The sequence below is a fragment of the Thamnophis elegans genome, chromosome 7, assembly GCF_009769535.1.
Source record: "Thamnophis elegans isolate rThaEle1 chromosome 7, rThaEle1.pri, whole genome shotgun sequence".
Taxonomy (NCBI): domain Eukaryota; kingdom Metazoa; phylum Chordata; class Lepidosauria; order Squamata; family Colubridae; genus Thamnophis; species Thamnophis elegans.
This window is the reverse complement of record NC_045547.1, coordinates 28,198,741-28,221,304: the sequence shown is the minus strand read 5'-3', so window position 1 is coordinate 28,221,304 and position 22,564 is coordinate 28,198,741. Positions and strand designations below refer to the sequence as shown.

The following is a 22,564-nucleotide window of genomic DNA, read 5'->3' as shown; positions in this document are numbered from 1 at the left end:
CTGTACTTTGTAAAGCCCATTACTTCTCCTCCAAACAACAATATGAACTTCAGAGGCTTTGTGGGAAATGTTCCCTGTGCCCGCACTGTGTTTCTCTTCCACCTACAAAGTATTTCTTAGTTTGCCTATTCCATGTTAACATCCCTGCCATGCTGCAATTCTTACTCTTTCTGTACTCAACCTCCGCACATGGCTTGAATGACACTAATCAGCTATGTGGGAGGAAGAATATTAGTACAGTAACTGACAATGTTCACTCATAGCTGGGAAGAACTACTGTAGCAGATAAAGAAAAGATTTAACAACTATTTATACAAGGTCGCTTCTAATAACACAATACAACAGCAGTAACAAAAAAAAAAATGACTCCTTGCCTGTAGAACCTGGAGATACAAGTGGGATAACTTATCTGAAGAAGAAAAAGAGTTGGTGTTCTTTACTTTTTTTCTTTTCTTTTCTTTCTTTTCTCTTTCTTTTTTTCTTTTTGGTTATGAATTTAATTACACCATGTATAATCACTACCAGGCAAATGGAAAAAGAGAATGAAGAACCTGATAAACATTGAATGATTTCTATCAAGGTCTTTGCTTCGATTCTGATTGCCTCATTGTTTTTATTATTTATTTTAAGACACTGCAAACATGAATTAGAAAGTTTGGGTCCTGATTAATTTATTTCAAAAAGACAGAGTGCAAAGGACATTTGCACCACAAAGACTTAAATATGGGAGGGAACCGTCTCCAGCAATTAAGCATGGATAGAACTGAATTTTGTAACATTCAGTGGGTACTGAGGCAAAAAAGTGACAATATTTATTTAGAATTCTTATTCCTTATAGCAATAGCAGTTAGACTTATATACCGCTTCATAGGGCTTTCAGCCCTCTCTAAGCGGTTTACAGAGTCAGCATATCGCCCCCACAGTCTGGGTCCTCATTTTACCCACCTCGGAAGGATGGAAGGCTGAGTCAACCCTGAGCCGGTGAGATTTGAACCGCCGAACTGCAGATAACAGTCAGCTGAAGTGGCTGCAGTACAGCACTCTAACCAATGCGCCACCTCGGCTCTTTATCTCAATTTACAGTTGGATGAGGGTCATATATGACCATAAACCAGAGTTTGTTTAATCAAGATTTACTAAATTATATTTTGAGTTCATATAATTGTCTGTTGCAAACCATGGCTTACCATTCACAAGGTTGAATTCACACAATCAATATTATGACTCTATATTCCAAGAGACTTCCATCTCTGTCTCCATCACCATTAAAAGCAGAATTTAAAAAGTTGTTCCAAGATGGAATAAATTATCTGTTTCTTTTTGATAGATTTTTCTAAGATGGTATCTTCTGAGACAAACTTTCTTCCCTTCTGATGGGTTAACATGACCATTGATTAACATCTCAAAAGGTTGGGAAAAGTCAATTTATACTCTCCAGCAGAGGTTCTCTATAGTTTGACACAGGTACCTGTCTTTCTTAATGATGCTATATATTAAACATGGTACCTTCTGCATATAAGGAATAACATGCTTCCATGCCTGTAGTAATTGTATATATTATTTTCTTATTTGCTACCAGACTGCCCAGAAATATATGTATGATATTCCCCCTCTCAATGTATTCTAGGTATGCCTGTCTGAACAGGAGACAATGATCACTGACTTTCTCTTAACTGAAGTATGGGATCAAGTAGATTCCCATCAAAGATGAAAATGGCTGGTTTGGATTATGGCTGGCTGGATGATGGTATGTGCCACTCAATCTGGGGTTGATGGAAGGATCCAACCCATTTAGAATGGAGGAGTAGCAGTTAATATGATAGCCACTGAAAAGACAATCTAACTGTAACTATCATTGGTTGCAGGATGCTCACTTTATGATCAGGTGTGTTTGTCTGTGTGTGTGTGTGTGTGTGTGTGTGTGTGTGTGTATTGTACAGAACTGTATTTTGGATAATACCTTGGTCCAGTGGTGGGTTTCAAATAATTTAACAACCGGTTCTCTGCCCTAATGATTTCTTCCAACAACCAGTTCACCAAACTGCTCAGAAAGGTAACAACCAGTTCTCCAGTAGTGGTGCGAACTGGCTGAATCCCACCACTGCCGTGGTCTATCTAAGAGGAAGAGCAGCATAGCAATGAAAATAAAATAACATAAAATAAGCCTAGAAACATGAATAGATGCTACATGAATAGAAGTTACTTAAAAATCTCTTCTGTCAAGAACTTTATAATTAGAAGTTTCTCTGAGGACTACAAAAAGTGGTTTGGGAGCTACATGTTGGACTTTCAGTTGACCACCTCTGAGATGGGGAACTACTTGTGCTTTCAGAAGTCACCAGAATTTATGAAAATTATGACCTCAATGGTCCTTATATCAAACTTTTCCAATCTCCAATTCCATCCCCATAATATGCAGCTGACAAGCCTGGAAATGTGTTAAGTGCAACACATCTAGAAGATACCATGTTGGAGAAGATACCATACATCAATCAATTTCATCTGTGATCTAGTTGTATAACTGCTAGCACACTTCTCTTTGATAGAGCTGAAGCCAAAGATGAAGTAAAGTGATCCATTATTTATCCTTAGTAATATAACAATAGAAGAAACAAAAACAAAACAGTCTCTGTGCCACAACATTTACATGTTAACCAAACAAAGTAATGTTAATGTTAGGAAAAACCTGAAAGAAAACTTAAAGTTATTTATAATTTATTATTTAAAAAAGACCATAGTTTATTTGATTTATTTTCTGTTCTAATTTATAACTTCTTATTCACTTATAATTTATTATTCCACACATAACAGCATAATGCATCTGATTCATTTCCTTGTTTGGTGATTTCATAGTCCCTTCGGAGTTGTTATAGTTTTCCTTGTTATAGTGTTTCTTCCCTGCTCAGACACCGAGGAAGCAAGATTTATATATAGTACCTCCTCATAAAGAAACTGTTTCTTCAATGCCACAATATTATTTCTGTTGCCTTTCCTGTGTTATTTCCCAGCCTCCAAGCTTAGTAACATGATGTTCAGCTCCCAAGGCAATATTCCAATGTCACTGTTATGAGATCAGCTGACATGTTTATTGTGAAGGAATCTATTACTATATCACTGAGGAAGACTCAAAGGCTCAGCCAAGGAGATGCCAACTCTGTGTTATAGAAAGGAAGGTAAGGTAAATTACTTGCTAAGTATCCTTGGAAAAGAAATGAAAATAAAATGTCCATTATTATACTGCCGTTATATAAATCAGTTCTACAATATTGTTCTATTTGGAATGCTTTATGCAATCCTGGCTACCTCTTTAAAAATGCATTTCATAATGTTTGAGAATCCTAGTAATTTTTCAGCTTGGAAAGGACAAGTGTGCCATATATAGAGAGAAGAAATAACCTAGAATAGAACAACCGTTGCACAAGATTTTTGTGTTTTTCCAGAACCAGAATAGGGCTTGAAACAATGAATTTTTAACAATATCATCATTTATTGAGTAAGTAGACCAGAGGCAGCAGGCCATTGTTGAGGGACACCTTGACCTACCACATCTAAATGCCAAGCTTACTTAAGAACACTCTACATCAAATGCTTCATATACACTTTCCTAAAATTAGTATAGTTGTAGTTTACTCCAACTGATAACATGTGAAGAGAAATTTTAAAACACAATCAAGAATCACATTGGAGGTGAGGGGAGGTGTTACATCGGCGGCAGTAAAGACGAAGAGGATTCTGAGGTAACCTTCATTAACCGTTTATTACAGGCAAGAACAGTAACTGTAAGTAGACCGGCACCTCTCCTCCGTCTGACAGCCTTTTATATAGAGCTGTCAGACGGACGAGCCAATAGCCTTTCGTATGACAGCCCGGCAACTCGCAGGCGCGTCTGATTGGCTAAGACGCACCTGGCTGCTGCCGAGCTGTCATTCGTAAGTCCGAGGACTTACGAGGCTATTACACTCCTTCCCCCCCCCAGCGATGCGCCTGCGTCAGAAATGGCGCAGGCGTAGTTGCGTAAGTAGGTGGGGGGACGGCGGACATGCCCTGAACGCCTCAGTTGGACTGCAGGCGTCGACTGGAGAGGATGTCCCTGTAAGAGCTCCTCCCTGTGGGGAGTGGAGCTCCAGGTGACGTCAGAAGAGCGGCCTGGTTGGGAAGGCGGAACTCAAGGATGAGGTAGGCTGGCCGAAGGGGGCGCGGTCGAGGATGGCGGTGGATTTGGAATAGGCCGGTAGGCGGCCTGGGACTGGGGAGAACTGGGACTGAGAAGGCCTAAACTGTTGGGAAAGTTTATTGTGGGCTCGGATGGAGAGGCGGAGGACAGGCCAACGACGGGCTGATGCGATCTGGAGGCCCTGGCAGGCTGGCCTGAATTGGGGAAGGCCATTGGATCGTCTATTTGCGTCCACTGTTGCGGAACTGGGGCCAGTTGCGAGGCGTCGGTGGCCGGCCTCTGCGGGACGGTTTGAGCTGGATCTTCGTGGTCATGGTGGCTCCTCAACTGATCCAGGTGCCGCCGCCACACGGTGCCATCGGATATTCTGGCCCTGTAGGAGACGGGTCCTGTTATCTCGGTGATGGTGGCAGGCACCCACCGAGGATCCCCAGAATAGTTGCGAGCCCAAACAGTGTCCCCGGGAAGGAAGGAACGGGAGGGAGACCCCAGGTTGCCAGGCTGAATTCCTGAATAGAGGGGGTGTAGTCTATCCAGGGTGGTCCGCAGGCGACGACCCATCAGCAGCTCTGCGGGGCTTTGCCGAGTTAGTGGGCAAGGTGTGGAGTGCTGTGCCATTAAGTAAGCGTCCACCCTTGCCTGCCAGTTGCCTCGGTTCATGCGGCCCAAAGCCTCCTTGGCCGATCGGACCGCCCTTTTCACTCGGCCATTGCTGGCCGGATGATAAGGGGCTACTGGCGCATGGCAGATCCCTTGGGCGGCCAGGAATGTTTGGAAGACAGCAGATGTAAATTGCAGGCCATTGTCGGACACAACTGTGTCCAGCAACCATGGGTAGCAAACAACCGTCGCAGGGCCCACACCGTGCTCTCGGCTGTGGTGGAGTGCATTAAGACCAGCTCCACCCAGTGAGAGTAGGCATCTACAGCCACCAAGAATACCTGGCCGTGGAAGGGGCCCGCAAAGTGAATGCGGGACCAGGGCCCATGGGGCATCTCCCACTCCCGGGAGGGGGAGGAGGGGGGAGATGGGCGGGATTCCTGGCATGGGACGCAGCGGGTGACCCAGGCCTCAATCTCGGAGTCCAGGCCGGGCCACCACACGTAACTGTGGGCCAGCGCCTTCATGCACGCGACCCTGGGTGATCGGCATGGAGTCGCTGAAGGACTTGGTTGCGGAGGACCAATGGGATGACCACGCGGTCGCCCCAGAGGAGGCAGCCGGAGTGGAGGGAGAGTTCCAGCTGGCGGGACTTGGAAGGCCTGGCAGTCCGGGCGGACAGCCTCTGTAGGCCAACCTCTCAGGACCCATGCCATGACTTGAGAAAGGACAGGGTCAGCTCGAGAGTGGGAGGCCACGTCAGTGGAGGTCAGGGGCAGGTCCAGCTCGGCGATGGAGAGGACCGAGAGGCAGAGGACCGGCTGGGGGTCCTCGCAAGGGAGGGGGCAGCAACTAAGGGCATCGGCATGCCCTAGGTGCTTGTCCGGACGGTAGCATAGCGCGTAGGAGTACGCAGCCAGGAACTCCGTCCAGCGGGTCATCCTAGGGGAGAGGATGGGGGGGTCGGCCTATCGCGTGCCAGAAGCCCAAGGAGAGGCTTGTGGTCGGTGTATAGTGTAAAGTGCCGACCATAGAGATAGTCGTGGAACTTTTTAACCCCGGACACCGCAGCCAGAGCCTCCTTGTCAATCTGGCTGTAGTTCCTCTCGGCGGAGGAAAGTGTCTGGGAGTAAAAATCTATGGGGGCTTCTGAGCCGTTGGGGAGGACGTGGCTCAGAACCGCCCCCAAACCCACAGGGGAGGCGTCACAGGCCAAAGTCAGGGGCAGCTTGTCACTGTATTGGACTAAGACTGCCTCCGACGTCAGCAGGGATTTGACAGCCGCGAACACATGCGCTTCGCGGCTGCCCTAGCGCCAGGCCGTGGATCGGTCGAGCAACCGATGCAGAAGCTCGGCTAGTGACGCCTTGTGAGGGATAAATGGCGCGTAAAAATTTAGGAGGCCGAGGAACGCCTGGAGCTGCACCTTTGAGGTTGGGGGGGAGCGTTCCTTATGGCGGCAATTTTGGAAGGGGTGGGGTAGATTCCCTGGGTGTCAATCAAGAAGCCCAAGAATTCCACTTGGGGCACAGCAAAGGAGCATTTGCTGCGCTTCAGTTTTAATCCTGCGCCCCTAAAATGGTCGAGGACCTTCCTTAAGACTTTGATGAGGTCTGAGCGGCTGCTTGCAGCAATCAGGACATCATCAAAGTAGGGAACGACGCCAGGGAGCCCATGAAGCAAGCGCTCCATGAGGCTCTGGAAGATCCCCAGGGCAACGGATACGCCGAATTGGAGGTGGCGACAGCGGAAAGCCCCCGGGTGGGTGACGATGGTCTGGGCAGCCGCCGCATCGTCATCCACAGGGAGCTGCTGGTAGGCCTGCGCCATATCCAGTTTGGAGAAAATGCAGCCCTACCCCAAGGAGTGGAGCAGATGCTGCACGACAGGGACTGGATAGGGGTTTGCCTGGAGGCCAAGGTTGATCGTCGACTTATAGTCGGTGCAGATCCTGATGGACCCGTCGGCCTTCACGGGGATGACTATGGGGGTCTCCCAGCGTGAATGGTCAACGGGCTCCGGCACTCCCTGCGCCAAGAGCTTATCGAGCTCGGCGTCAACCTTTGGCCTCAAGGCAAAAGGCACCCTGCGGGCCTTCAGCCTGATGGGGGCAACCTGGGGGTCCAAGTTAAGGGAGATAGGGGTGCCCTTGTATTGGCCAAGCTGTCCATTAAAGATGTCAGCATAGTCCTTGAGGACTGCTGCTACATCAGGGGGCGTGTCCACCGCACAGTGCACTCCTGTCAGGGATAACCCTAAAGGAGAGAACCAATCAAGGCCCAGGATTGAGGGAAGCGGTTTTAAAACAATGAGGGCTGGGAGGACTGCACACTGGCTCTCATAGGAAACCCGCACCCCATAGCACCCCAGGGTGGTAATATTCGACCCCTGGTATTCCCTTAAGATGGTGTCCGCTGGAGAAAGCTGGGACTTGGACACATGGGGGCAAAGTTTTGTGAATGTAGCCCAGGAGAGGAGGGAGCGGGAGGAGCCGGAATCAACCTCCATCAAGCAGGGGGAGCCCTCAATGGTGACTGTAATGGTGATCTTCTGCGTACCCGCTGAGGCCAGGTTGATGGACACCGCAGGGGTGGCAGGCACATTCTCGGTCAGGGCATAGCAGTCTTCATGGCGTGGCTGCTGGCATCTGGCCGGTTGATTCTTAGGAGGAGGAGGAGGACCGTAGACTGGAGGTTGTTCGGCCGGTGAGAGAGGAGTCAGGGCAGCCCGGCAGACCTGCGCCAAGTGACCCTTCTTGCCGCATAGGCGGCAGACGGCAGTCTTGAAAGGGCAGGTAGACCGGGTGTGAGAGCCTCCGCAGCCGAGGCAAGCAGGAGAGGCTGTAGGAGCTCGGATCAGCGCCGGCTGCTGTTGTTGAGGCCGGCGAGGGGTGGCCCGTAGGCGATCCACCTGGTCAGTATAGAATTGTTCAGGCAATGGAGCCAGTTCATCTATTAAGTTAGTAATATATGTAGATGGCTGTGGTGGTGCGGGGGCAGGCCTCGGCAAAGCTGGCAAGGCAGGCACAAGGGAGGAAGCGGCTGCTTGAGGTAGATAATGGTCAATCTCTACTGAGGAGAGGTTGGCAAGTTCAGCGGCCCTGGCTTCGTCAATGGCGTAGACTAGGGTGACTTTAGGCTTCCCAAGGAGCCGGCGCCTCAGGAAAATATCCTTGAGGCCGCACACAAATTGCTCCGCTAAGTTGTCTTCCAAGTCAGGAAAGTCACATTGCGCCGCGGCGACTCACAGAGCCTGCAAGAATTGATTCACCAATTTGGACGGCTTCTGCACTCACCTGCGGTAGGCGAAACGGCGGGCGATCTGAGATGGGGTTGGGGCATAGTAAGCTTGGAGCCCCTCAGTTAATTCTTCCCAGGTCAGATCATATACAGCCCTAGGGGCAGCGAATGAGCAGGCCGTTGCGAACATCTCAGGACCGCAGGCGGTTAAGAAAAACCCGCACTTTCTGGCCTGAGAGTAGTCTTGCCGGTTGTTGGCGATGAGAAAGCATTCAAATCTTTCTAAAAATGCGGCCCAGGACTCTCTGGCAGCTCCAAACGGAGCGAAGGCTGATATGCCGGCCATAACGGTTCGCGGCTGAGGCGGCGAGGCGGCTGAGGCGATTTGAAGCACGGTTTTCTTGTCCGGTCTACCCGCCTAACACGATCGTTGCTTGCCCTCTAGGTCGTGCTCAGAGCTGGAGATCCCACTGCTCGTCGCCAGTCTTAGATCGGCGGCAGTAAAGACAAAGAGGCTTCTGAGGTAACCTTCATTAACCATTTATTACAGGCAAGAACAGTAGCTGTAAGTAGACCGGCACCTCTCCTCCGTCTGACAGCCTTTTATACAGAGCTGTCAGACGGACGAGCCAATAGCCTTTATATGACAGCCCGGCAACTCGCAGGCGCGTCTGATTGGCTAAGACGTGCCTGGCTGCTGCCGAGCTGTCATTCGTAAGTCCGAGAACTTACAACGCTATTACAGGAGGCCCAACCCCACAACCCAACTGGACTATAGTAAACTGGCAAAAGTTCTCACTTCTTGTTAGCAGATAAGGTTACTTTATGAGAAAGAATTTATGATTGAAACAATTAAATGCAAAAAAATATATGTTGGAATATGTGAACTTTGTCTATCTGTCCAGCTCTTCCATAATACTGAAGCTTCAAGTTGCTCAGTGAAATAGAAGAATAGCCACTCAGCCTGTCGAAAAAGGCTTGAAAGTGAATTGCATTCATTTTTATTTCTGCCAATCCCAAAATGCTGAGAACAAAGAGTAAAGGATATCATTTAATTAACAGCTGCAAATCCTGCAGTAAAAACACCCCCCATGTCGCATTCCACCCAAAAGGATAATAAAATGCATTTCTTGTATTGCACCCATCTGTGTTCTTACTTCCTGCTGTGTGCATTCATGTGCTCCACAGTTTCAAAGAAAAGACCAGTTTTACTGTGGCTTCCAATCTACTGCAAAACCAGAAATAGATTCACAGAGGTCTGAAACTGCTGAACCTCAGTCACTTTCATACAGTAGAAGGAAATAGGTGCCCACTGTGGGAAATAAGATGCTAGTTTTGATGAGGCCTTCTCCTCTATTGAGACTGAGAATGTTTCTGAGTTGATTCCCTGTTTAGATATTTGGAGGTTGACATTTTTCAGAAAGTTGATGGGACAAAATTGCATTTGGACATGATCAGACAGAGACATGAGGGAAGGTCCTTAAGGAAGTATGGTAATGGGAGTAGCGCCCACAGTGTTTGGAGGAAATACGTAACAGATTCATGTCTGTGGAGTCCTTAGTGCTCTGCAGTTCAATCCTGAGCTACATATATTTGTTTTTATTGGTTTAATGTATGAATGTCAAAGATTCATGTCTTTCTGGTTTCCTGCAAGAACTTCTAAACATAACACATAAATAAGGTGACCAGATTTTCAGATTGGTAAAGAGGGACACCTTTGACTGGGGGGCGGGGGGGCTTGATTAAAAATTCTATACGGAGCAACAAAAATTTTCATACAACACAAAAATAGTATTGTAATTTTTTTTTATTTCAACATAACTACAATTTACAAACATAAATTGTAATTGATGCCAAACATCAAAATTTTGATCACGTGACCATGAGGATGCTGCAACGGTCGCTAAGTGTGAAAATGGTCGCTAAGTGTGAAAAATGGTCATCAGTCACTTTTTTCAATGCCATTGTAACTTTGGTCACTATATCACCTTTCTTGCCACAGTTCTTAAGTGAATAGCTGCAGCTGATAAGTTAGTAACATAAGTGAATCTGGTTTCCCCATTTGACTTTGTCAAAAGGTGATTATAGGACACTGAAACCATCATAAATACGAATCTGTTGCCAAACATCAAAATTTTGATTGCGTGACCATGAGGATGCTGCAATGGTCGCTAAGTGTGAAAATGGTCGCTAAGTGTGAAAAATGGTCATCAGTCACTTTTTCAATGCCATTGTAACTTTGGTCACTATACCACCTTTCTTGAGAGATATAAACGAGACTGGAAAAAATGGATTGACTATATACAAAATAAATGCGGGACCAAGAAATTCCAGTTAGCCTATGCTTAAGATCAGGAATGATTTAAATTGTTTAAAGTTAACTTAGCAAGAAGAAGCTAAGATCAATGTAGAGATGTTATTAATTTTTTTATTTCTTTTTTCTCAATAGATTTTAGACCATGTTTGTTAAAAATCTATACCGTGTACGGGTTCTGGTACATTTTTTCAGACCTTCTAGACATTTTTTTCTTGGCTACATGAAAATGAAGACTTAATAATATAATTTGATGAACAAAATAGAGAAGAGGTAGCAAGCGAAGAAAGTCTGACTTTTTAATAGACTATGGCATGTAAAGCAAATTTCTAATTAGGGCTAAAGTTATTTTTAACTCATTCTGCAGAGATCTGGAAATCTTATCTGTTAATGCTATTTATCTTGTCCATGTGGGCATGATCTTTAATAACAAAACACAAATGCAAGCACAAGTTGTATGAATTCAGATATTCCAGAATTAAATCATCTGAGATGTGGCTCAGATTAAAACTCTGTCTTGGCTTATATTTTAAACATATGGTGAAGGCTATGAAAGGTTATGAAATTGTTATGAACACGGGAACTGTACTTAAAAAGTAAACCCAAGAGTTAATAAGGTGGGATGGATAATAGAATTACAGTCTTGGAACCCAAGGAAGTCATGTATAAATACCCAGACAATAATAGAACTAGAGTATAGTTAATAGAGGCTTCAGCAGACATTTCTGAGTAAGATCAGGGAGATAACTGTATATTCTTAGCATTTGTTGTTTCTCTGTCCAGTACTTTTTAATGTGTATACTTCTTAAACTACCTATCAGAGAAAGAGAAATTTGTCTGCTTTTCCTTTTAAAGCAAAGTTAGCAGTCTTTTAACAGATGCACTACTGCTTCATAGTGCTTTACAACCCTCTCTAAGGGGTTTACAGAGTCATCTTGTTCCCAACAATCTGGGTCATCATTTTACAGATCTCTGAAGGATGGAAGGCTTGAGCCCATCAGGATCGAACTCCTGGCTGTGAGCAGAGTTAGCTTGCAATACTGCATTCTGCACCACCAGAGTATGTATTAGCAAAAATATTAATATAAGACAAATACAGGTAATCCTCAATTTACAACAGTTCATTTAGTGACCATTTGAAGTTATAACGGCTCTGAAAGAGGGTGAGCTATGACTGTTTGCCACACTAATGACTGTTGCAGCTTCCCCATGGTCATGTGATCAAAATTCAGATGCTTAGCAACTGACTCATATTTATAACATTTGACGTGTCCCAGGGTCATATGATCACCTTTTGAGACCTTCTGACAAACAAAACCAATGGGGAAGCCAGATTCACTTAACAAGCTTGTTACTAACTTAACCGCAGTGATTCATTTAACGACTGTGGCAAGAAAGGTCCTACATCTCAATAGAGATATTAATTTTGTGCTAGGATTTTTCTCAGAAAAATTCTCAGACAAATGTGCAGTAAGCAAGCACAAATGAAACAAAGAGAGAGAAATAAGAAACCACAGAAAATGTGACTCACCCCTGCAAATAAAGGATCATTATTTTCTGTCTGCAAGACATATTTATTTTATCTCACTTTTCTTCTGGGGATCTCAGTTCATTACATAAGGTTATACATCTCTCAAATACTTTAATGATGAGTGTGATGAAAGACTTGTAGCTTACTGTGACTTTGAACTCAAATCCTTTGCTTCTGGACTGACCCCTTCCCCATGTAAGTGGATATGAACATTAGCTGGATGAAGCAATGTTTAATACCTTGAAATGGGGGGGGTCCATCTCCCCTAGTCCCAATTTCATTAATTTTGTACCCTGTTAGGCTCTGTAGATTCTGCTTCATGTAACTCTTGCTAATATAATTGCAATTGATGGATCATGTTAATTAAGAATTGTAGCAATAATTGCAAGCCACTCATGGTAAGAATGGCTTCAGGTGATAACGACATAAGAGCAGCAAGGAAGGGAAAAGAAGTAAACATTATTTATCCTTTTTGTTCCTCCACCAAGGAGGAACTGTCTGAAGTTATTCTATTGGGCAGTAGATAAAAGACACAGGTCAGATTCCAATATTCCTGCTTTTCTTGTCCTGCAGGCATGACTGGTGGTATGGTCATCATTTTGTGGAATTGCTTAGGAAATGATGGTTGCTACAGAAACCAGGACAAGGTATCTATTGTCATAGTGTCTCAGATTTCAGGCTGCCTCGGACAAATTTCTCTGGTTCTCCAGAAGCAAATTTTCTTTCTATTTCCAAAGTTATCCTTCAATCAGGATTGACCTAGTTCAAGTTTGATGGGCTTTTTTTTTTTTGATGGGCATTAACTCCTGTGGTGGTAAAGGACTATTATTTATTTTTTACATTTATATGGATGTGGGTTCCCCTTTGATAAGAAACCTTACAAGGTCTATAGTGAGGGAAATTGTTTTTCTATTGTTAAGAATCCATCCATTAATTTAAATCGTTATTTTTTAACTGGAACATTCTTATGAATCTATATTAGAACAATGGTGTCAGTTGCATCCATAATATACTACAATGATGTGTAGGATGGCACACAATCACACAATTTTGCATCACAATTTTTGATGCAAATGTGTAAGTCATCACTTGCCCTCTTGTAGACTTCTGTAAATTGTGTGATTCAATGCATGGTAATTTGCTATTAAACAGCTGGCCATCCAGAGCAAATCAGCTACCTGATCATATTTTTATAAAAATAAATCAATCCAGGACACAGTTAATAAATAGATCACATTTATCGAAAGAGAGAGAGAGAAACATCTATACAAATGCAGAATCTTTTCAAAATGACATAAATTGCTGAAATGGCATTAGGAAATTAGCAATACTGAATTTTATATAACAAACAAGGAAGTATATAATCTTGTAGAAGTAGATGGGAGACCATTTAGTCCCACAAGAACTTCTACATATACTCACCTTACTTAATTATTAGACATCAGAGTGAACTTTTGTTTATGCCAGTAAAGCTTGCATTGCCAACTAAAGCACACAGTACTATTCACATATATACAGTGTATGAGGTATAATATTACACAGAGGTGTGATATTCAAGGGCTGGTAGAACATTTTAGAAATCTAAATTGTGGACAGTAGGTTAACATTACGGAGACTGAAGTGTCTCTTCTCCCTGCTAGGCACACATGTTCATATACAACCACATACATTACAGTACACATTCATGTCTGAGGTAATTTTATAAAAAATTCTATTAGTCCATTGGAAGGAAGGGAGGAGGGAGGGAGAGCAGAGGGGAGGAAGAAAGGAAAGAAAGAAAGAAAGATGGAAGAAAGGAAGGAAGGAAGGAAGGAAGGAAGGAAGGAAGGAAGGAAGGAAGGAAGGAAGGAAGGAAGGACGGACAGACGTCAATGAGACTGATGGGGGCAGGAGGGACCTGGGCTAGCGCAATTGTACTCCCATTATTCCTTACAATATCTCCCTATTCAAGACAAATGGGTTAAAACCTTTTTAGTAATTCTGAGGTATGCAAAATTCAGTTCTGTTCTGATATATGACCATTATGATAGCTGAAAATTATCATAGCTGAAAAGAGAGAGAGAGAAAAAAAAGAACACTAAGAAAGGAGGAAAGACATTTAGGCAGCTGGCTCAGAACAAAATCGAATTCTTATTCACATGGATACTATAGATACTAAGAATTATTTAAGAGTCAGATAAGATAATCAAGTAGGCTTTTAGTAACAAACAAAGCTAATTCTGACATCGCTTTTTTTCTCCATAAACATTCTGGTAAACAGATTGTCTGGAAGAAATCCAACAATATTAAGGTTTTTTTTTTAAAAAAAAATGGAAACAGGTGCAACAGATGTCTTCAACTTGGTTCCCTCCAGATGTTTTGGACCAATTCCAAGCAAAGGCCAAGGAATTCCAACTGATCTAAAGGGCAGTAGGTTGAGGAAAGAAAAGCTATGTTTTTATTATAAAAGTATATAAGCTCTCACTCACTCTATATTAGGGTGCACTCAGTATTGTGGTACATGGACAATGGACACAGCTTGGAAGACAGTCATGCTAAATTTAAACTCTGAACCCTCCTTTTGCAAATAAATAATTTCTCAGCCATTTGAACATGAGAAAAATGTAGCTGGTGGTCAGATATTTTTAGTGAGAAATAAATATCATTGTTTAATATAACTTGCTCAACCTTAAGTGCAAGCTTTGTTCAACAATGCATGCTTAAATTTTTACTCCCATTTTTAGTCTAGATTGGCCTAGAGCCTTATACGGTTTATACCACAATCTCATGTGTGTTTATATAAAGTTCTACTGTTCAATTGGACTTACTCTCAGGCTTACTTTCAGCTTCATCTCCACAGGTTTACAATTTTAATGTGAGAAAGTTGGAGGACAGAGCATAACACCTGGCATTGCACATCCAATGTCATTATTACCAGTATGGTAGAAAGCATAATCATTATTGTGGAATAAAAATGAATGGAATTTGGCTGGATATACAATAAAAGTTTCGAAGTATATGAATATGATGTTTTTTAGGAACAGAAAATCACATGAAACATGTGTGCTGGTTCTTACAGTACATACATTTCAATTATTTACATATCATGTAATTGAAAATCAGCTGGTATTTCTAGATCATACTTGACAACTAATTCACACATTAATTAAAACAAACACTTTGTAATTTACAAAAAAACAGAGAAAAATTATGAAATGTAGTATTTGTAGCACAATGAAGAATTATCATTGGCACAAAGAAGTATATTTTTCTCAAAATGTTTGAATCTTCTTCGATTGAAGAATTGGAGGAAAACAACACTCAATTTTCATCTTGTTATCAGATTGTCTCCTGCATGATGGCTGCTTAAGAAACCTGTACAAATCAGGCCCGTCTTTTAACTGTCTTTGTATAAAATTGAAGTTCAAATTTCTTTATACCTTGAAGTTTCTTGAAACAAAGGAAAACCAAAAGAGAAAATTAAGAGGATTTTTTTCTGTTTAAAAAAAATACAAAAACCAAAAGATGAAATAATGATAAGGGCTGTATATGGCAGTTACAGTATCTACCATAGCAGCTTCAAGTGTTTACAATGCTGTGTTTTAATTTATTTATATCTTTACAGAAATGGTACAATGCTCTAGCCAAAGTATTTTCATGACCGCTGTTCTCAGCCATAACTCAGTAAATATTTTCAGACTGTCTCTCTTCAGCCACTTTTTTAAGGCACTGCAGTTATGCTATGGACTACTTCTCAGTGGAGTGTCTTTCACTGGATAGTGCATTTTTCTCTTTCCCTTGCTTGCCCTTCTCTGAGGACTTTGGATTTTATGTATTTTAGATCACTGTTGACACTGGGTCGACGAGCAAAGGGGGAAATCATGCCATAGGCATCTGTCTCTTTGACCCTATGCATCCTGAAGGACTTTTGGTGGAAAGCGTCACCATATTGCACAGAGATCTTCCTATGAAGAGCAGGACTCATTTCATGGGGTAATTTGGCCATGCTGAAAAGAACATAGAACATCTCGTTCACGTTGGTGTTTTTCTTGGCCGAGACTTCAAAGTATGCACAGTTCTCATCACTGGAGACAAGCTTCTCAGCTTCATCAGAACTCACCCGGCGATAGAGTTCACCGTGATCACTCTTGTTACCACAAATCACCATAGGCAGATCCCCTGTTTCCTTGGTTTTGTTCTTCAGACAAGATTTGACTTCAAGGATCTGATTCTGGAGCCTCTTCACTTCATCAAAGGATTCTCTGTTGTCCAAACTGAATACAAGAATGAAAACATCTCCTGCAATATTTCAACAAGGAATAATAAAGGCAGTTGGTTACAATTTTATCACACAGAAATATGTGTTTAAAAACAGTAGACAACAAAACTATTATAAATTCTATAGATTTTTTGGCAGAATTTGCCAGTCTAATGACTTCTATTTGTCAGAGTTCAAAGCCCATAATACCTAATACTTTCTAATCAAAATCTATGCTACCTAGGAAGGTGAGAGCTAATGTCTAGCATAGGTGGAGAGTGTTAGGGTGGAGGACAGTAGTAATAAAACAAAAACATTCAGGATATTTAGTTATTATTTAAGAATTCACAGAACTAAGGGACCTGTTAAGGTATAGATCACTGAGCGCTGAAAAGGTTGCATGGAAGCATTGCGTGCAAGCTCATCTGGGCCATGCTCCGGAAAAGCCAAACTTAAAGGTTCTAGCGTGCATGTGTGTCAGACAATCAGCTGGCTGGCACGTATGCGCAGGCCGGTTTTCAGCACTGCCATGTGCGTAAAGGACAGCTGATCATTGCGTGCGCATTCATGCCAGAAACCCAGAAGACAAACAGGCAAGGCTGCACATGCTGGGTGACATGGCTTTGCCATCACAGGTATAGATGCAGTGCAATGAATTCAGGTTGCAAAGCTTCTATGTCACCAGGGAGAATTTTAACCTTATTTTTCTGTAGTGGTATCCTCTTCAGTGAAAAATTGAATTGATACTATTACTAGTATTATTTTTCTTCTATCTTGTCTAGCTCTAAGAACTAAATGCTGAACAACCTGTGAAGTTTAATGCATTCAGTATCTAAAACATTTCTTGCCCAATCTTCCAATGTTTTCTTCAAGTTCCATTTTTACTTTTTACAATTTTCCATATATCAATCTCTATATATTGCTCCCTTGTTATTGTTTGGAAGCTAATTTTCATAAATTCTAACAGCAAACTATCTGACTGTGGTTGCTGTTTTATATATTCTGTAAAAAATGATGATGCATAGTATTGTCCAATTGCAGTGCTTCATGTAATGATTGATGCAGATAAGCCTGGAAAAGGAAGTTGTGTGATCCACTTATATTAAAAATAAGATTGAATCAGTTGGTTTCAATGTATTATGCATGTCTATTTTTAGTCAATTGTAATACACTTAAAACCATTTTTTAAGAGACTATCTAAAGTTACAATGGGACTGAAAAAATTGACTTATGGTAGTTTTTCACACTTATTACTATTGTACCAGTCTCATGGTCACATGATCAAATTTTTGACATTTGGCAACTGGCACACATTTATGACAACTGCAGTGTCCCAGTGTCATGTGATCACCTTTTGCAACCTTCTGACAAGCAAAGTCAATGGGGAATCCAGCTTCACTTAAGAACCGTGTTACTAACTTATGAATTGCAGTGATTCACTTAACAGCTGTGGCAAAAAAAGGGTTATTAAATGTCACTTAACAACTGTCTGGCTTAGTGATGGAAATTTTGGGCTCAATTGTGGTCACGAGTCGAGGACTATTTCTATATAAATATCAAAAAATTCCATTGCTGTGAATGGAAATGTCCACTTCAGATGCATCGTTGGACTCACATACCAAAGATCATTGGTGGCCTCACATACAACCAAATATGGTTTTATCCTCTTTGAACAATAGACATTAATGTTATCTCGCATGCTGCTCTAGAAATATGTTTGAATTTTCTGAGCAACTTGTCATGCCACAAGAGTTTGTCTGTCCAAGAAAACCAAGGCCAAAGTCTTCTTGTCCAAAAGCATCTGACTTAGTCTTTGGGAAATTGGTGGTTGCCTCCTAAGGACAGGATTTAGACTTAATATATGGGGCAATTTTTGCCTTTTCCTTTTAACTTTGGATTTTCCCAAGCATCCTCAGCCTGCTTCTTCTCCCAAAAAGTGATCTGACTATGACAAACTTAACTTGCCACTGTTAAGCCTCACGTGTATGTTTCTAACCTGTGAGGATGGAGAGCCTCCTCATGGCAGGGAATGGATGATTCCCAGATGTATCCAAGATGTCTAGCTGATACATGTCACCTCGAATGTTGTAAACTTTGCGATGGAAATCCTCAATGGTGGGTGTGTATTGGTCATCAAAGCGGCCGTTGAGAAACCGAGAGACAATGGAACTCTTGCCCACCCTGGAGGCTCCCAATACAACCATCCGGTAGGAATTCTTGGCTGGCACATTTAAGGTGCAGTTCCCACTGGACATGGTCTTCATCATTGCTCAGATCTGAAAAGATGTAAAAAAGGAACAATTGTTACCAATGATAGAGAAAATAACAGTGCCATCAGAGTAATATAGTGGAACAAAAATTAACTATAAACAATGGCATGACAATGTAGCAACAATGGTGCATTGGAATATCTGCAAGAAATACCATTTACCTACAAAGTAAGAACTGATGGACCACAAAATAGACAAAGTAATAGAAAATGAACAAACTAGAGTACTTAGGAGCTTTAGAATTTAAACAGACAAGCACCTGCCACATAACACCCCAGACATAACAATTGTTGATAAGAAAGGCAAAAATGTCTGGATAGTGGACATGGCAGTACCTGGAGACAGCAGAACAAAAGAGAGAATTAGAGAAAATGACAAAATGGAAAGAGCAGAAATTGAACGATTATGGCAAATAAAAGATAGGATAGTATCAATAGTAATTGCCTCCTTTGGTACAATCCAAAATATCCGGAGCACTACTTGCACACCATCAGCATTGACAAAATCACCACCAGTAAATTGCAAAATGTAGCTTTAATTGGAACAGCTTACAGCTTATATCACTGGAGTGTTTTCAAGAAGAGATTGGTCAGCCATTTGTCTGGAATGATATAAGGTCTTTTGCTTGAGCAGGAGTTGGGTTAGAAGATCTCTAAGATTCCTTCCAATCTTATTGTTTTATGTTTAAGTTCCATCCTGCAATGATACTTTTAGTATCATCAAACAATAACATTTATCTATCCTTGGTCTTTGGGAATAACTTGATGAAAATGTCAAAGCCAGTCTAAACATCTGGGTGATTGTGTGACCAAACATCATCATCATAATAATACTTTTCAGTGACGGTGAAATCCAATATTATCTTTTTTGCAGATAATAGGTATCTTTGGATGCTTTATTTTGACAAATATCTTTCAAATCTTGGAGAAGGAATATTGTGTGGAAAAGGCAAGGACATGGAATAACACCAATGCATATGGCACTAGTGGTTAATGGTGGACTAACTGTAGCTTAATTGTGGCTTATAGTAGTTAAACGTATAAACTCATCGCCTACCATTTCTAAGTATCAGTAACAAAAAAGTAAACATCACTAAGGGAGGAAAAAGAAATCTTAGCAAATGGCATGTGGGGGGAAAGAAAATTCAACTGATGGCCCTATAAGTACTGTTTATTATCCCTGAATAAATCCAGAATGTTATTTAGATATTTCTGGTATAGTATAGTACTATATAAAAAGCAGAATATGTAAGGAAGGGACAACTGTTGTAATTCTTATTTCAGAGAGTATTCCAGACTACATTAGATTCACAACGTATTGTGAATTGGATTGATTTGGGTTATATAGACTTTCAGGTAATTAATTTTTGTGTAAATCAATTGCATCATTTTCAGCATTTTAAAATGTAGTATGAGACAAGAAACAGTCCCTTGTTTGAATGTCATTTCACCAGGTGGGCTTGAATGATGAGTCAGCCAGAAGTATTTTAATGTTATGGAAAGGCGTCTGATTACTAGCTATTCATTTATTATCTTTTTTATTGATAGGATTGAAAATAATTCTTGTTGTCCAGACTAATTTAGGACAATTCCATAAGCAGTCACTTTATCAGTACAAAATTAGTTCTGGATAGCTGCAAAGTTTAACTATGTTCTGAAACGGATTCCTTTCTCCATCAGCTACTGTGTGTCTGGAACTGTAATGCACCCGAAATGCACATGCAGCTGCTCTTCTACTGATGGACCTCTTGATTCAATGTATCTCCTGCTTGCTGGATTCAATCCAACCACTGCTTCCTTCCCTCCCCACAGAGCTTCCAAAAGACGTGTTACTAATTTAGTATGATTATATTTCACTAAGTTGTTGTCAACTCTTAGTGACCATATAGATAGATCTTCTCCATGGTGATCCCAAATCTGTCTTTTATTATATGGGTTTGAAAATGCAAAAAGGTATGGGTAGCCTTGTAGCATCACCACCTCATAACTCCTTAGATTTTTTTTTATACCACCAGATAAATGGACACAGCATGAAATAAAGATATGGGATGTGGAGCAGAGAGAGTCTTTCTTTTGTATGGAATAGTTGAAATTTGTTTCTTTTATATATGAGCAGAAGAAACTTGGTCCAGGGCACTAATTGAATTATGCGTTTCATACATCAATGGTTGACTGGGGAGGGGGGATATTGATCAACTCAAGGGGTTACCTGCCAGTTCTCAATATTTTGAAATCTGCAGATGTGAAAAAGAACACATCTATTTCAAACAATTGAAACAATTCCTAACAAACAGTTTGTGAAGGATTGAGAAATAGACATGTACTACGACCATAGGAAATGTATGTGGTATGCTGATTGATTCATGCTATGTATATATGCCATCCAACCAGGGGACAGCCAGTTCTGACTCAGTGGCATAACAAATGAAAACTAGTTTGATGGAACAGTGCTGGGCTAAAAACTGGAAAAAAAAGCGATTTCTATTCCTTTCTTGGTCATAAAAGCTGGCTTAGTTACTTCAGGTCATTTGATCCCTCTTAGTCCAATCTCTCTCATACCGTTATTGTTGTAAGGAAGATAAATGGAAGCATTATATATATATGCCACCTTCAGCTGACCAAAAAAATCAAGGTGAGATAAAATCAAAGAAATAAGCAATATATTGAAAAGTGATCCTATGCAAAAAAAGCTATCCTATCCTAAAGACAGAATCAAGAATCTTCAGAGGTTTTCTACTGGGTGGGCACCATGTCAGGGTTCCAAGTAATAAATCCATAGCAAGCGAGACTCCGAGGCATGTAGATTCCTCAAATAATACTTTTATTTGGAACTATCATATTGGCTCAAATCTGGTGAAAACCTACTCAACTGGATTTTCTGCTTTGTTTGTTTTTTTGAAGATGTTTCGCTTCTCATCAAAAAAGCTTCTTCAGCTCTGACTGGATGGTGAAGAATGGAAAGATTTATACTCCTTGCAGACAGTTGTCCATTTGCATTCTTTTAGCGAGTCATTAAGGCCACCTGGAGGTTTAGCTATGTTGTGAGGGTCACCTGAGTGGTGCAAAATGGGTGTGGAGCCTTCTTGAAACTATTAAAAGGACTGTGTTGTAGACTAGAGACAAATGATGTCTTGCTAAAGAATGCAAATGACCAGCTGTCTGCCAGAAGTATAAATTCTTCCATTTCCTACCATCTAGTCAGAATTGAAGAAGCTTCTTGGATAAAAATGAAAGGCCTTCAGAGAAAAACCAGAAAGTTCAGTTGCCTCTTAAAGAAGGCCCTTTGGGGCAACCATGACTTGGATGACTGAAAATCTCCATAGACATTTGTTAATCCTTTTACGAATGGCTTGTTGCCTAAGCCTGGTGTTGGTATAGCCTTTCATACTGGCTGGAATCATTTGATAAGAATGAAGATGTGGAATGAAAAACCTGGGTGCAGACCATCAAATATCTCTAAGGAGTACAGACCAGAAAATGTCAAATAGGCTTGGTAAAACATGTAAATAAACATCCTTACAGAGATACAAATATCTCTAAAGAGTACAAACAATGTATTTCTTAGAGATATTTGATGGTCTGCACCTAGGTTTTTCATTCCACATTTTCATTCACATCAAATGATTCCAAATAAGGAAGGAGGTCCCGTTTTGGAAGTTCTATTCCTCAATCAATATGCTTCTGATTGCAACCTCAGTCCCAATTAAGTCCCAGTGTGCCTAATTTTCTTCTTGCAAAGGGCCCTCTCATTGCTCATAAACAAGGTCATCAGATAATTAAAGCTTTTAAAACCAACCATTTAATCACCTTAATCACTTGTCAGCAATCTCTCCCTTACCAAGCTGTTTTCTATTCAAAAGAAAGAGGCAGTTGCCATAACACAGGCTTGATTAAACAGACTCATCAAGATTCTTCAGAATTTAGAAAACATAGGCTTTCTGATCCTAATGAACCAGATGGAGATGTTAGACCCTTTATTATTTATTATTTAGTCTTTGGCTGTTATGATCTTTCCTATAGTTAGTTCTTTAAAAATCATTTTCTAGCATATCTGTTAGTTTCTAGTGAACATGTGGTGTATTCCCACATGAAATTTCTGCACACCCTCATTCATAAATCGTTCTTAAGCCACAATTTTGTGGTTAGGCAACATCTCGCACAATTCTGTCTGACAGAAAAGATCAAACCGTCAACTAATCA

The 22,564-nt window shown here is 41.5% G+C and overlaps 1 protein-coding gene across 1 annotated transcript; it reads right to left on the bottom strand.

Annotated features, from left to right (window-relative positions):
- Nucleotides 1-13,659: 13,659 nt before the first annotated feature.
- Nucleotides 13,660-18,583, bottom strand: RASD2 (RASD family member 2). Its single transcript, XM_032220769.1, has 2 exons — nucleotides 18,092-18,583; nucleotides 13,660-16,136 (listed from the first exon to the last, which is right to left on the bottom strand). Exons 1-2 carry the CDS (start codon nucleotides 18,360-18,362, stop codon nucleotides 15,607-15,609), a joined length of 801 nt encoding a protein of 266 aa, XP_032076660.1. The 5' UTR covers nucleotides 18,363-18,583; the 3' UTR covers nucleotides 13,660-15,606.
- Between the last annotated feature and the right edge of the window lie 3,981 nt (nucleotides 18,584-22,564).

Bases quoted from the DNA above. Each gene is read 5' to 3' on its own strand.
- RASD2 (XM_032220769.1), bottom strand. From the start codon at position 18,362: ATGATGAAGACCATGTCCAGTGGGAACTGCACCTTAAATGTGCCAGCC. The intron at 16,137-18,091 runs GTTAGAAACATA...GAAATATTGCAG, and splicing joins GAGGCTCTCCATCCTCACAG to GAGATGTTTTCATTCTTGTA.